The sequence below is a fragment of the Lytechinus variegatus genome, chromosome 4 (genome assembly GCF_018143015.1).
Source record: "Lytechinus variegatus isolate NC3 chromosome 4, Lvar_3.0, whole genome shotgun sequence".
NCBI lineage: Eukaryota > Metazoa > Echinodermata > Echinoidea > Temnopleuroida > Toxopneustidae > Lytechinus > Lytechinus variegatus.
In genome coordinates, this window is record NC_054743.1 from 51,772,303 (window position 1) to 51,789,165 (window position 16,863).

Below are 16,863 nucleotides of genomic sequence, written 5' to 3' on the forward strand. Positions count from 1 at the left end.
CTACGGTTTTTAGTTAGCCATAAGAATACACTTTTCATACTTTGGGTTAGCTTTTGATCTACTTATATAGCATTAGTTCCACTGACTGTTAGAGTTGTGTCGTCAGCATATTATCCACAATGCCATCATGAATACATTTTGGTAAACTATTGATATAGATAGAAAAAAGTGGTCCAAGGATGGAGCCTTGTGGGAATTCCATTCTCACTTTTGACGAATTTGAAGTAGTCCCTTTAAAACAAACCGTCTGCTCTCGATGAGCTAAATATAATACAAACTATTGGACACTGCTATCAGAACAGCCAATACTTAAAATTTTTGAAAAAAATAATAGTCAACAGTATCGAATGCTTTTCTCATATCGATAAAAGCGACACCTGATAATTTGTCGTTATCGATATTCAAAGTGATGTGAAGATTATAAAGTATCAGGGTTTTTAATCCCATCATGATATCCCGTTTTTCTAAACCGCATAAATAATTAAAACATAATCAAACCATGATGGTAATTAATACGCTGATAAAAACGCTGACTCATTATTGAGAATTCATATTATGCTGATTCATTCTGTATATAACGTGTGGTGAGCACAATTAATGGATAGGAGAAGAGAGGTACAAAGTTCTTGTTTATTTTTTATCTGCACGACCGTTTTACGCACACTGCAGAAACGGACGAGCACCTTTCAATACAAACTTACAAAATCAATACCATCTTCAATTAAGCTTGCGCGAAAGGTGGAGTTTCGTTATAATATACCCCACAATATCAATAGGATAGCCTCATCTTGTTATTGCTTAGGAAAACGCCTGATTATACAAACAATGACTGAAAACGTTACGAGTAAGTAAAAAGAACTCTTTTTTTCAATTGTTGGTATATAAAATTTGATAATGACTTGTGTTTCTTTCCACCCGGGGGGCCACTTACATTGACGAGTGGATACATGCGCGACCCCCAAAACACATAAAAAGGATGTCTTTTTCACGATAGGGCACGTTCCTTATGTAACGCGATAAGGGTATCAAAAACACCAAAATTATTAAAAATAGGAGCCTATTTCGCTAGGAAAGCTACGTGTTTAGGGTCAAATTTTCGGGGATGATAAAACAAAATTAAAAAGTTTGATAAAGGATGTCCTATTTGCCCCAACACTACGTGTTTAGAGTCAGATTTGCGCGAGTTGTGGAAGGTGGGGCCCTACAAAACCAAATGGTGTGTAAAGGTAAAAACCGACGACCGACGGACCTGGTACGTGACAATATCGCTGTTCTTGTTTAGGGGTATTTCAGGGAAAGGTCAGGCAGCATATGTCATGATTTACCGAATACTTCGACAAATTGGCTAAGTCTGATTTTTCACTTTTATGTGATTTAACTTGGTGACAAATTTCTAATGGTCATCTTGACCAGGTTTAATAAGGTCAATAGCGGTCAATCTTTTAAATTGCCCCAATTCTGTCGAATGACACATCAAATTGTTTGTCTTGTTGTACTGAACAAAGAAGTGTACACAACCATATACTCTTGACCTTTTGTTAAAAAGTTATGACCGGAAATGTCAAAGGTCAACGAACTTTCGTTATTTAATGGCAAATTACACTGAAGGTGTTAAAGAAGCTCATTTTGTCCGTGTTTTTATGCATGTGTGTACTTCTTTATTTCCGATTTTGATAAGTCCATCGTCAGAAGTCCTTATCCAGAAGATAATAAAGGGTGAAGACCAGGTCAGGGAAAGGTCAAAAGGTCAACAAACTTTCATTGGAAGCCAAAATACATGCACGTCTAAAAACGGTTAGAAGTTTAGAAGTTTTATTTTTCGTGGGTTCATAATTTTGAAAAGTTTCTATCTAAGAAGACATTATAAAGGGGTCAAATGTGCTTATTTAGGAACAAAATAGATAAACAGAGATAGACGTCGAATACATTCAGCGGGTATCATGGTATTGCAGGAATATACCTTGAAACGACTTGACAAACCCTTATGCCCTTAAAATCTTATCATATTCATGATGTGATAATTAGTGCAACCAGGGAGTTACTTTTATTTAGGAAGTCAATTCAAGTTCAATTCATTTTCAATTTTGGTATGTAAAGAAGTATTTGCTTCATTTGCTTTGTACAGAATATTCAAATTAACAGACACTATTGTAATGTATTGGGGTATAAGTATAACACTACACTCTAAAAAATGAAGTGCTAATTTAGCTCTTAAAGAGCGTGTATAGTGACTGCACTTCGGAGTGCTGATTTTTCTCGTTCAAATTTGAACTAGACAAATCAGCACTCCGAAGTGCAGTCACTATACACGCTCTTAAAGAGCTAAATTAGCACTTAATTTTTTAGGGTATAAGTATATGTTAACAGAATAAACACATCGATTGATCAGTGCTCCTATGCAGCTCCTAAGAAAGTTGCCTAATATTTCATTTAGATAATCGTGCGAATAAGATGCTCGATCCCTGGAGCCAAGAAGGACTACACATTTCTGATGCATGTGCTGTTATGAGCTTACCATTGGGGCCCTTTTGCATTTTGTAAAATGAAATCTAAGGATTTCGTGCAAACTTTTGGTCAATTTTATCTATGTTTTCAGTAAAAATGCAAGTCTTCACAATTTCTGGGGGCAACATGCCCCCCGGCCCCTTCCCGCTGCGGTATGACCGTGGTTTACTTCAATGGCCTATGTAATTATCATTTCCAGTAACATCCAGGTAGTTCAGCAAGTAGGAAAAAACAAGAACAACAAAATAACAAAAATGAAATCTGCATCTAGCATATGCACATCACGATCGTGAGAGCTGGTATTAAGTTTAGTTTCACGTTGTCTGCTCTGGAAAAACACACTTGATAAAATAGTACAAGCTGTGTTAATGTCAGCACATAATCAGGAATGTGTCGTCCTTATTGGCTCCAGAGATCGATTTCAAATTCTGATATGCCTGAAAATTGATTTCTTAATCTCCATGCTCTAACGGTTACCTAAGCTGTTGGTCTGCAGACAAGATACGAAAAACATATTTATTAATGTGAAATAATTTCTAAAGCGTGTTCTTTTTTGTTGGACGTACTGTACGTGTATAGTGCATACACATCGTGGCAATGACGTGCTCTGAAAGACACGACCAATATGTAACGGCACATTAAACAAAAGATTTGGAATCTTATCAGGACAAAACCGAAAATCTACTACCATCTACCGAGTCAATATTTAACATCTCATCGTGGACCCAAAATGACCTTGTAAATTTCAAACATTCCTTACTTGGTAAACACAAGTCCTATTTGCATGATTTGCAATTATCAAAAAACACACTTTCATATTTATTGACTTTACGACTTAACAATTAGGGCCTACGTTGTTAGAAATATTCCCGATCATAAATATCGGTCAAGTTTGACCCCCCCCCAAAAAAAACCGAAAAGTAAACCGTAAAATTTTGATTGATTTCGACATATTCTTGGCCAACAGTTATATCGACCAACACACCGGTATTATGACCAACCCATTGTACCTGTGTGAATTATCTATAAAAAAAGCTATTACACTAAACCCTTTCTTCATTGAAAATGCTTTGATAATATTTCACCTAGTCCAAGCATGGAGGAAGAAGATCCAACTTACATTTCGCTTACACGAGTCAGTTTTTATCAAACTAATTATTATCATCATGGTATCTTTGCCATCTAACTCGACAGTCATTCAAAATCATGCAAGTTATTGCATGGCAAATTTACGATAATGGTAACTTTCATGCAACGGGCCCCCTGCAGATTTCACAAGCAACATATTCCAAGATCAGTCTTCAGCTATTGTGCAGCTTACCTTACTATTGTGAATTCAATTACAAATGCATCACGTAGTTCGAATTAAGGTTTGTTCATCTTGACGTTTATACTGTGAGACGTCAAAGAAGTTTTGTGATTTTTATAGCTTTTTTTCACTTTGAGCCACAACAACATAGAAAAGGGCGATTCCATACGTGGCGTACGGGACATTTTGACAAAAATTTCTAGTTTCCTAGCCGAATGCTTGAGCAATAAGATATTTTTTTCTATAGTGGGTAGTCATGTGAAAAACTAATAACCAACACACAAAAAAGATTATGGGTAAATTATAGAAGAAAATGTTGTGTGTCGTACGGGACGCAGAAATGTCCCATACGACACGCAACATTTTAAGCTCTAATTCACCTATGAATAACATATTTTGTTTGTTGTCAGTTTTTTTGCATGTCTCCCGAGTAATACTTTTATATTACCACAAAGCAAATTGATGTTCTTCGTTCATTTGGACAGCAGGTTGAAAAATGTGAAAATGGCTGATTTTTCTATCATGGAATCGAACTAACTGGTGGAATAAATTGCCACAGAGGTCTCAGGGCAACTCCTGGAAGCTGGCTACATGGTCAGAGAAAACGTTCGAATTGTTACTAACCCAAGGCACAAGCGTTATCTCTATTATTCTTACATGCACATGTAGGGGTGTGTCGGGTGCGTCACTTCTTATAGCAATCCCAAGAAGCCGGATACATTGTCAGAAGAAATATTCGAATCTCACTAACCCAAGTCACATGATAATAATGTTGTCCTTCTATTCATTCATTACAGGAGTTTTGGTGACGGGTGCATCTGGTTACATAGCAACCCACATCGTGAAGCAACTCCAGGAAGCTGGTTACAAGGTCAGAGGAACGGTCAGGAGTCTTACCAACCCCAAGAAAGTAGGTCCTCTCAAGGAACTCTGTCAGAACCCTGCCCATGAACTGGAACTGGTAGAAGCTGACTTGAATAAAGATGAAGGATGGAAAGAGTAAGGGACATTCACTGTCTCCTCCCTTCTTCTCTCTCTACTCTTTGGTCAGAATATTTATAGTAGATATTCTACTTCTTCTTATTAATAAAGGACAAGTCCACCCCAGAAAAATGCTGACTTGAATAAATAGAGAAAATCAAACTAGTATAGTATAGTACATTTTAAAGTTTCGCTTATTTTTAAAAAAACAGTGATATGCACAACTAGGTGAGTCAGTCAGTGATGTCCATCACGCACTATTTCTTTTGTTATTGTTTGAATTATACAATATTTCATTTTTTTTAATATTTGGCAATAAGGACCAACTTGACTGAAACATATAGTATGAAACAATGCTATTGCCACATGTTCAGGGAGGAATTAATCGTTGTATCACTTGAAAATAAGGAGAAAATTAGAATATTTCATGTAATAAAATACAAAATAAATAGTGAGTGGATGGCATCATAGTCTCCTCATTTGCATACCATCCAAGATGTGTTACTGTTTTGTGAAATTAAGCGAAACTTTAAAATGTCATTACTTTCTTATTTTACATCCGATTTTGATGACATTTTCAGTGTTATGCTTGTTGGATTTTTCTCTTTTTATTCAAATCAACTTTTTGTTGGGGTGGACTTGTCCTTTAAGTGAAGCAGAGGCGGTCCTTGACCCCGGAGGAGACAAAGCATTGGAGGGGCACAGCATTGTTCACATACAATACAGTGCCCCTCCAATCAATTGTCTCCTCCGGGTCACGGACCGCCACTGAAGCGAAGTAAGGTTTCTTTTTTTCTGTGTATATGTGGAATCGTCATTTTTTTTCACCTATCGTGATAATTTTCAGATCTGCAACAATGAAAGTGTGAGTGATGATCCATGGCCGCACACAACGGATTTTTTTTCACCTGAATTGTGCACAAAATATTCTTCGATTTATATAGATAATGCAAAAGCGCCCCATGACACGTTGGTTTCGGTCCGTTCGCTCTTTGAAAATGTTTATGCGTCTTGTCCCCGAGAAAAGTTGTCTCCGACTCTTATTTTTGCATATCATTGTGATAATTGTTTTGTGAAAAATAAACGAAATATTATCATATCTTTATATTTTATCTATTTTGCATCCGATATCGATGAAATTTCCAGCGTTATGTTTTTTCATTGTTATCTATTGTATTCTCTTTATGTATAGGGAAGACTCTTTCAGTGATTGTTACAGATGTACATGTATGGAAATCCGGGAATGTTTATAGGCCTACACGGTTGTAATGTCGACAGCGGATAAAGATAAAAATACTAACCCAATACAAGGGGTGGGGAGCGATCACCCTTATTCTATTTAGATTAGTGAGGGAAGAGGGAAATAGAAAATAATAATAAAAAAAGTGGTTTTATGAGGAAAATCAGTGGCGGACCATCATTGGAGGAGCACTGCATTGTAACTGAACAATGCTGTGCCCCTCCAATGATTTGTCTCCTCGGGTCACGGTCCGCCACTGGAGGAGAGGATGAAAGGGATGTGTAATTTCATTGAGAAAGATGGGTGGCGTCTTGCATCCTCACCTCCTCCATCAATATACACTGGAGCCACCTTCGGCTAAAATGTACGAGTTGGGTGCATTCGCTATTTACTGAAGAAACTCACACACACCCCGAATCAATAAAAAAAAATCATATTTCAGTTTCACTTTTATTGATTTTTTTCTCATTTCCAAGAAAATAATAAAAAAATATGTATCATGAGTACACAAACAATTGAAAGAGATATGTATGCAATAAGACAAATCAGAATCTTAAAACCAAAGGCCTGAATTTCTCAAGTCAGGTTTATTTTAAACTCTGGTTTATAGTTGTGGTTTAACTATTGAAAGCCAATCGTTACATAAATATTTAACAGTATAGATACAATGAATTATGCAGCTCATTTGACTCTCAAATAATTCTTAACTGTCTGGCAAGGATAAATAAGATAGTTGTCTTCGCAAGTAAAGAATTAGGAAAAGGACAGAGTTAACATGAGAAGCGTATAACTCTGACATTTTGGCTTCCCATAAATTTAACAAAGAGTGAGGACATGGTCTCAGTTAAACCTGACTTAAGAATACGGGCCACAATGTACATACTACAATGTACTAGAAAATAAATCAGTATTCTGAAGAAAGATGTATAACTTATAGTGCTTGTAGCTGGAAATAAAAGTAATCATTCATTTCTTGTTGTTCTTGTTGTTGTTATAAAGAGCCGTGCAGGGGTGCAGTCATGTTCTCCATACAGCTAGTCCTTTCCCTATGGCTGCTCCGAAGCATGAAGATGAACTCATCAAGCCTGCTGTAGAGGGTACAACAAGAGTTCTCCAGGCATGTAAGGAGGTGGGCGGGGTCAAAAGAGTTGTGGTAACCAGTTCATGTGCAGCTATCAGTGGTAAGAAGGACTTATTTTTTTTCTCTATATTAAAGGGGGTACTCCCGGCTAAAATATCTAACCATCCACCGAGCAATAAGAGGAAAATTTCATCAAAATCTGATGGTAAATATCTAAATTATTGAATTTCAAATTGATCAATGTTTTATTCTAAAATATAGTTGTATGCACGCCGTATTTCATGTTCTCCCTTAAAAATTTCGTATGTTTTTACATGAAATCATATATTTTGAAATTCATTCATTTAATAACATTGGTTCCCGCTTTAACAAATAAGTCGTAATCGTATTATAATATTTTATGCATTAAATGATTTGTCAATTCAATTTTTTCATTATTGGTGGACAACATTTGAATAATTATAATTTTTTTCTAATACAATACAAAATGATAAGTGGGGATATGGCATCTTCAGCGTGCTCAGTACATATTCATGAGGTCATGCATAATGCTTTACAGAAATAATGCAAACATTTAACAACTCATTGCTTTGTTATTCCTTGGGCCCGTTGCATAAAACTATTTACCTGAGAAAACTCTGGTAAAAACTGAAAACTAAGGTTAGTCGGATTTCTGCCATTGACTTTAACACATGGCAAAAACTCATGTAAAAACAACCTGAGTTTTCTCAGGTAAAAAGTTTTATGCAACGGGCCCCTTGTTCGATTTTGATGAAACTTTCCGGTTTTTTTTTTTTTTTTTTTTTTTTTGGGGGGGGGGGGGGTCTGATTTTCAGCCTGGAGTAGGGCCTACCCCTTAAACCTCTTACGAGGGACTTTTTTTTCATTTCTATTTCTAATGCAATATACATATCACATATTAAATAAATTAAAGTCATCAGTTGATAAATGACATAAATTCTCACAAACATTGAGTACTTCTGTATTCTTAATTTTGCTAACATATTTGAATTATAATGATATGTTCGTTAAATTTTGGAAATGATTGATATAGCAGTAACATTTCTTCAAACTCGTTTCAATGTAATTTGTTTTAATGGTATATTGCGTAAATATATATAAAAAAATCGGAAATGATTTCGGCTCTTGTATATCTATAACTTATAATCGTCAAATTTTCATTTACAAATATATTTGTTAAAAAAACGGAGAAGTAATTTTCTTCTGCATTTTCCATAAAGGTAATTTGAATTTTCTTACAAATTTTACATTTTCTTGTAGGATTATACACTGCAAAAAACCGGTGTTGATTTCCCACCAGCCCGTATTCTATATACGCACTATAATATATGTTCACACACTATGGTCCACACCAGACAAGTTTTGAAACAACGCCAGTTTGGAAAACCGATACTGAAAAACTAATCTGATGTCAGACCAAAAATCAAACTGGTGTTGACATATTATATATATATTCCAGGCTGGTGTTAAATTAACTTCGGTGTTTTTGCAGTGTATGATGAATGGGTCATTATTTCATTCAGCCGTGCGATTTCATGATATTTCTTTGAAGATCTTGCTGAAACCCCTAAAGAACCTTTGACAGAAGAAGTATGGTTGAAAGTGGAGAAGCTGGGTCTAATAGATGCGTACGCCAAAAGCAAGGCACTCGCTGAAAGAGCCGCATGGGATTTCGTTGAAAAACTTCCAGGTAACAAACTTTACCTTATTTTTATCCCCAAAGTTTGTTTTGCTAAAATAAATTCAAAATTAGTATGATTAAAGCCAATTTGATCAACCCCAATATTCTCTTCGTTCTCATGATAATTTAGACCAGTGGCGTACCGTGGGTGACGGCATGGGGGGGGGGCACCACCAAAAAAATTGAGTCGCTTAGTGAGCGTGCGAAGCGCGCCCAGTCTCCAGGTATATAATAGAGACATTTTAAGGACAGTGCCATTAAAGGGATATGTATCTCACTAGTCAAATAATGCGAGCGCGAAGCGCGAGATTAACATTTTTGATATTCAGACCTAAAAAGGGACATTATAATCAATCTTTTGTAATCATGTTACTTACCTGTCTCGCTAAATAATACGAGCGCGAAGCACGAGCTGGAATTTTTGTACATATTGACCCCAAAACAGGAAGATTTTAAGGACTTTATTTTAGGAATCCATTAAGGGTATACACATCTCACCATAATCACCTAATGCGAGTGCCAATAAGCGCTTGCTGATTTGGTTAGAATTACATATAAACATGCACATAAATGTTTATGTGCTGAAAATTTAGTAAATTCAGACCTGAAGGGGGGCATTTTAAGGCTTGTTTGTAGGAATTCACGAAGACTATACGTAGTTTACTAACCAATTATTGATGCGAGCGCGAATCGCGAGCTGAAAATTTTCATATTCACATCAGAAAAGGGGACATTTTAAGGACTGATTCTAGGGATTTATGGAGAGCAGACATATTGCACCAATCCACTACTGCGAACGTTAGCACGGACATCAAATGTTTTATATTAAGACCTTAAAATGGGGCAATCACTTTAAGTAGTTTTGAAAAAGAAGCATACTATTGAACATAAAACAATGATAACTCGAAGGGCGAGGAAATATATTTGACATTTTGGCGTAAATTGACTTGAAAACGGGAGGTTTTGGTATAACAGGATTATATATCTCGGTAAACAGACAATGCGAGCACCAGGAGTGATGAAGACATAACCCCTGAGCAAATTATGTTTCATAAAGTTATTTTTAAAATGTTTCTTATGTAATATAACATAACATAATTATATAATATTATAATGAACAATAATGTCATCTTTCCCAATACGTTTCTCTTCCTTTCTCCCTCTTTTTCTCCCTTTCCCCGTTTTTTTTTGGGGGTCAGCCGATTGAGGGTCATGTGCCCCCCATGCCCCCTCGTAGTTACGCCACTGTACTGATTTAGACAAATGTCATTAATTTAAACTCTTCATCTCCTCCCCCCTCCCCTCGGGAGCTTTAGGTCACATTTAACAACCATCCTTGTCCATGAAGCGGAATCGCTCTCTCAAAGTTCTCTCCATCTAAAAAATGGACAATTTAATTATTAGGAATTAATGAAAATGTTAATGTTAATATAATAAGCCTAATATGACAGCGGGGAATTTGTTGATATCAATTCCTGAAAACTTGATATTTTGAGGACATTTGTAATTATGAATATGATGCATTGGTTAACATATTTCAACAAATTAATGAGAGCGCAAATTGCGATGTGATGAAAAATTTGTTTTAGAATTACTTATTATACAGTGCGTCCCAGAAAAAACGAAACCGAGATTTGGAGATGATTTATCATAACTTAATCATGATTACAATAGACAAATGACCTACCATTTTAAAGCTTAGAATCTCCTCTTTCATTTGAAATTACTAAGATTATTTCTCATTCACGCATGAGTGAAAAAAAAACGATTCGAAGATAGGTTGCCAAAAACTCATTTGGCGGGGGTATCTGAATTTCGAAAAAGAAAATCTTATGACTAAAAAGTGCAATATCTGCTCTTTAATTTGATACCTTAATTTCAGAAAATGGTCAAGAAGTAAAAAAATTATGATCCCTCGAAACAATGCTTGTATTTCAATAATATCATTAAATAAACGGGTTTCCCACAGAAGCTAACGCATGGTAACAAAAGACCTAATACATGGCTGATCGTCAACAAAACGGAGTGTCGAGGGAGTTTGAACGCTAGCCTGTAAAACAGCTTCATTTTATGAGATTATTGAAATTCAAGCCTTATTTCAAATATACAGAACTTTGTTATTTCTTGACCATTTTCTGTAATTGAGGTATCAAATTAAAGAGCACATATTGAGCTTCTTAAAAATATGGTTTTCCTTTTAAAACCGAGATACGGCCCGCCAAGTGACTTTTTGGTATCCCCTCTTAAAATTGCTGTTGCTCACTCATGCGTGAATGAAAAATAATCTTAGTAATTTCAGATAAAAGAGGAGATTCTAAGCTTTACAATGGTAGGTCATTTGTCTATTGTATTTGTGATTAAGTTATGATAAATCATTTCTAAATCTCGGTTTCGTTTTTTGTGGGACGCACTGTATATATATATGACCTAGCTAGGGATCATCCCCCCAGGTCTAAGGACCTGTCTACGCCATTGATTTTGCCACCCAATCCCAAACATGATTTAGGCAGCCTAAAGTAAGCCGCTTACCTCATATTTTTTTACTCATTACTTCACTGATGCTTACTTTTAACTGTAGCTGATTCGAAGTTCGAGCTGGCCGTCATCAATCCATCCGTCGTCTTGGGGCCGGTGTTGTGTGGAGGAGCAGGTACCAGCGTAGAGATCGTACGACGTCTGATGGAACGCGATCCAGGCATGATTGCAAAGCTCAGCTTCCCGGTGTGTGACGTCCGTGATGTCGCTAAGGCACACGTCATCGCAATGACACTACCCGAAGCAAATGGTATTTTTCTATTCATAGTCTTTGGAAAGTGACCAGATCAAAGTGTTATTTATGCAAAACAAATTAATAATTTATCATATTTTCACACCAATTTAACGAGACAGAATTTGTTACAACTATGATAATAAAAATTTTTTTTACATACAGCTGACTAACTAGTCACGGTCTAGTCATTTTAACCATCTTATCCTTAGGGTGTGGAAAGGGATAGGGGATTCAATTCCCAATTGTGGTAGGTTCTACCTCAATATTCTAAATTACATTTTTGTACGACAATTTTGGTTTTCTGCTTACTATCGTATTTATTTTCAATTCATACCATGTTTAAAAGCCACATTACCAAACTTTAATTGTCTTTGCATTTTACATAGATGTGTTCAAATAATCTGTTCACGATTGTAAAGACTTTGATGAATATCTTTTTCCGTTTATAAGAGCACAGGTTGACACATTGTGCTCTATGTGTACAGCATTAAAGTGCCAAAAATGAATAGTATGACAGTGATTTCACACTGTGTGAGTGTTCACAATGCTATGCTGCTCATTTTGATAGTGTGAAGATAATTACACACTATTGACAACAGGTCAATGTGAATATTCACAGTGCATTAACTTGATGGGCTATGTAAAGACGATATTCTCTGTGTTAAAACACTCAGATAATTCCACATAATGTTTCGGACTGCTCAATAATGTTCCACATAAACTATTCCATAATGTACCTTTCCATACTGTTGAACACTGGCCCGTGGCGTTCCACACTGGTACAGCACTCATCCTCACTGCTCCATACTTTTCAACACAGTCTCATACTGTTCCACACTGTTCCATACTATTCTACACTGCTCAACACTGTTCCACACCGTTCAGTAGTGTTCCTCACTGTTCTGTACTGTTCCATAGTGTTCCGTTCGGTTCTACACTGTTCCATACTGTTCCACACTGTGCCATACTGTTCCGTACAGTTCCACACTGTTCCATACTGTTCTGTACTGTTCTGTACTGCTCCACACTGCTCCACACTGTTCCATACTGTTCTGTACTGCTCCACACTGTTCCACACTGTGCCATACTGTTCTGTACTGCTCCACACTGTTCCACACTGTGCCATACTGTTCCACACTGTTCCGTACTGTTCCACACTGTTCCACACTGTGCCATACTGTTCCACACTGTTCCGTACTGTTCTACACTGTTCTATACTCTTCCACACTGTTCCATACTGTTCTATACTGTTCCACACTGTTCCACACTGTTCTGTACTGTTCCATACTGTTCCACACTGTGCCTGCTGTTCCACACTGTTCTATACTGTTCCACACTGTGCCATACTGTTCCACACTGTTCTGTACTGCTCCACACTGTGCCATACTTTTCCACACTGTTCTGTACTGCTCCACACTGTGCCATACTGTTCTGTACTGCTCCACACTGTTCCACACTGTGCCATACTGTTCCACACTGTTCTGTACTGCTCCACACTGTTCTGTACTGCTCCACACTGTTCCACACTGTGCCATACTGTTCCACACTGTTCTGTACTGCTCCACAGTGTTCTATACTGTTCCATACTGTTCCGTACTGTTCCACACTGTTCTACACTGTGTTAACGTCTGCAGGATATAGCATGAATAATAATTGTTCAGCATCGTTTAGTTTCCATTCAAACAATTTTCTTTCATATGTTTTGGAGAATGATTTGAGAGTGCCTAGTTTAATCTCTCATTGTTTGTCTTTTTATTAAGGTAATCGTCATATTATTTCTCCATACACAATGTGGTTTCAAGAGATGTCTCAAGCACTGAGAGAAGAGTTCGTTAAACAAGGTACGTAAATAGTCTTGTTTCTAACCAAACATCATAAATTTTACGGGCTGTGTTAAGGGGGGGGGGGGATCATGACCCTTAAAATGACGTCTTTTTGAGTGTAGTAATATTGGTATTATGAAATAGCATGACGAGACCTCTTCCTTCTTTTCGCTATCTTTTTCTTCTTATTTCTCTGGCCATCTGTCCATTTTTTTTAATACTTTAAATATAATAGGAATGAGGCGGTCGTTTTATGATTCTAAGAGCAGTGCACGGGTGTTGTCGTATAGTTTTAGCAAATATCGTATTACACTCTAAATAGCATCGCTCAAATTTTGAAATAAAAAGATGAAAATGAAAATAACCTTCTGAATTTTTAAACATTTGTTAAACCTTTGAACTATAAGCCTAAGCGATCAGTCCATGCTAGTAAATCACCCCTCCCAAATCTTAATTTGAACGATGATTCCAGTGAAAATAAAGATAATGACGAATTTTTAGCACGTGTGAAACCAAACTAGAACATGATTAGAATCACGAACGCTAGTCATAATCACGAATTCAAATTCTACCCCGGATGTGAAATTATGGTACGAATTTTGCATGTGAAAGACTTGACCTCCAGAGGGGGGGGGGGGGGCGGAGCTTTCGTGACATTTTAAGCACTTACAATGATGATTCAAAATTCATGTGTGAAAATGGCCTAAAAAGTTACTTGTATATTCCGATCCATCATGATGTCTTATCCAGATACAGAATTAAAAATACCGGGAAATAGCCAAAATAAATTGATGCATATCATAATCCGATAATTAACTAAGTATTAAAATGAATTTTGACTCTCTAAAATGAATTTTACAAAGAACAGAGGGACGTAAGCCCTATAGCTCATAAATAAGATTACTCTGGTTTGGTTAAGTTTGGTTTTATTCACCGCATGAAAATCATAATGTACACAAATTTCATTTTGAATGGCGATAATAATAACATAATATAACATAATATAACATAACATAACATAATATAAATACAAAGATCTATCTGGAGGTCCAGTGTGGTTGAAGCAAGGACAGATCAGATTGTTCAATAAAAATGGCGTCTGGGCAAAGCTTAAAAAATGGCGAGCTTATATTTTCGTCTATGTAATGAAAATCTAATAATGGAATAGATTATGACTCAGTATCGAAACATGATATCGTATTTCACCCTTTCACTTTGCTTTCTTTTTCCCTTTTCGATTTTTCTCTTTTTCCTAATGGTAAGAATTTATTTCCTGGGGATGGGGCAGCCGGGCATGGCCCCAAGTTCTCATTCATACGGGAGTTAGCATTATAGTTTTTGTTGGTCAAGAATCAGTTTCATCAGTAATTACTTTATGGCATTGACTGAGAGATAAATTACGTTCATACGGTGCCAAATTAGGTGCTCTGCGTGACAAGAACTAGCTTGACTGTGTCATCCAAGGTTTAAATCACGTGTTGCGATGACCCCAGTATTACCAACGTAAACCATGGGAGAGGTCACACTAACTTTTGAGTCACTTATCCTCAAAATTAAGACAGGGACCCCCTGCCTCCCACGGAAGTAGAGAAAAGCGTCTTGATATCCTAAATGCTGTTGTTTTTTAATTTTTAATTTTTTTTTATATATATTTACGATATAACATAATATAATATGCCTATATATGATAATTATTCCTGCCAGGATATAATCCACCGACAAGATTGGCTCCATTCTTTTTACTCAAAGTCCTTAGCTGGTTCGACTCTACCACGAAGAAGATCGTTCAAGTTCATGGTCACTATCCGAAGTTTTCCGATCATAGAGTGAGTACAAAAGCCCTCTCACACCTGACTGAATGTGGGCGGACGAAGGGTGACGATTATAGGAAAAATGAAAGAAATGCACGCGAATGAAACGAATTCAAATATATACTTTAAGGTCTATTAACAACAAAATAGAAGGAACATTAACGAGTGGCAACGAATTGCAGTGAAGCCATTTACGAATCGATACGGAGAAGAATGAATACGCCCGAATAACAAATGGACAAATCGCATAATAAATATGCTGATGCCACATTATACACCATTTTAAAATTCACGATTTAAGTTCATCGCTCAATGGTGTAATAAAAAAATTGATTTTTATACTATTACTGCATTTTAAACATAATGTATATTTTTTTCTTCTTTAATGGTCACTGCATGATATGTATTCATTTATTTCTTTGTTATGAATCTTTTTAAAATGTAAACTCACATTGTAAGTCTTCTGACTTTTTGATGAGTAGGCCTACTGTTTTATTAAATTGATTTGAATTTGAAAAAAAATATTTTGTTGGTAATTTATCACTATTTGGTGTTATGTTGAAACACCGTGGTGAAGGCCTATTAGTTTTTAATACCTAACAATGTGTATCCTTATAGCACCCTAGTTTTATAGGTATTTTATTTCAAATAAAAAGTGTGTAATAAATCAGTGTTCTACTGATCAAGAGTGGACCTGGGGCCGTTTCATAAAGCTGTTTGTAAGTTAAAAGCGACTTTAAGAACGACTGGTGAACCTTTCTTACACGCTAAAGCATCACAAATGAACATTTAAGAGTGAATTTAATTTACAACATGAAATGATCACCAGTCGTTCGTAAATTCACTCTTAACTTGCGAACAGCTTTATGAAACACATACCAGGAACGACTGCATGATCATATACTCATTACTACACAGAATGTCTTTGTAGATATCTATAACCAGACGAAGACAGTCATGCTGATTTTCGTATTAGAATAAGAGTTGATCACCTGCCAAATTAAATAAAACTTTTGAAAACATTTCACACTAATGTATTTTTTTTAAGCTCACCTAATGTTTTTTATCACATTCACACTAATCAAATTTATCGATTTCCTTCCTTTTCCGTCTCAGCTTCGTCAAGTCCTCGGCATCACACCTTACGACCCAAAGGTATCTCTCGTTGACATGGCATATTCGTGTATCGATCGTGGTTTCATCGTCAAGAAGACTGGATATAAACCACGAGACTAAAAATAATAAATTTGACAAAATTGAGATGCCACATCGACTGCGGCAGTTTACAGTACAGATGGTAAAATACATAAAAGAAAAAACAATTAACATCTGATACTCTATTATCATTATTATTACTTAATTGGCAGAGAAAGACACAATTGACAATGAAAACATAAAGATTAAGCAACCACGAGAAAACCGAGAACAGGGTAGAATAATTACTTAAAGAATAATTACTCACGTGAAAGATAAATAAATTCACCATTTTACATTTTTGAAACTCTAAGACAGATCAAACAACCACAAAAAATTATTATCAAAGCGTTATCATTATTGTAACGTAATTAAAAAAAACACTTGAATGTTCTTCCCTTTTTTTCGAAAGAAAAAAAAGAGAAAGAAAAAAAAACCTTCTTAAAT

At 36.1% G+C, this 16,863-nt stretch overlaps 1 protein-coding gene across 1 annotated transcript; it reads left to right on the plus strand.

Annotated features, from left to right (window-relative positions):
• Window positions 1-737: 737 nt before the first annotated feature.
• On the plus strand, window positions 738-16,630 carry LOC121414281 (phenylacetaldehyde reductase-like). Its single transcript, XM_041607405.1, has 8 exons — window positions 738-844; window positions 4,612-4,813; window positions 7,035-7,216; window positions 8,690-8,827; window positions 11,397-11,603; window positions 13,349-13,429; window positions 15,116-15,237; window positions 16,339-16,630. Exons 1-8 carry the CDS (start codon window positions 826-828, stop codon window positions 16,456-16,458), a joined length of 1,071 nt encoding a protein of 356 aa, XP_041463339.1. The 5' UTR covers window positions 738-825; the 3' UTR covers window positions 16,459-16,630.
• Window positions 16,631-16,863: the final 233 nt, after the last annotated feature.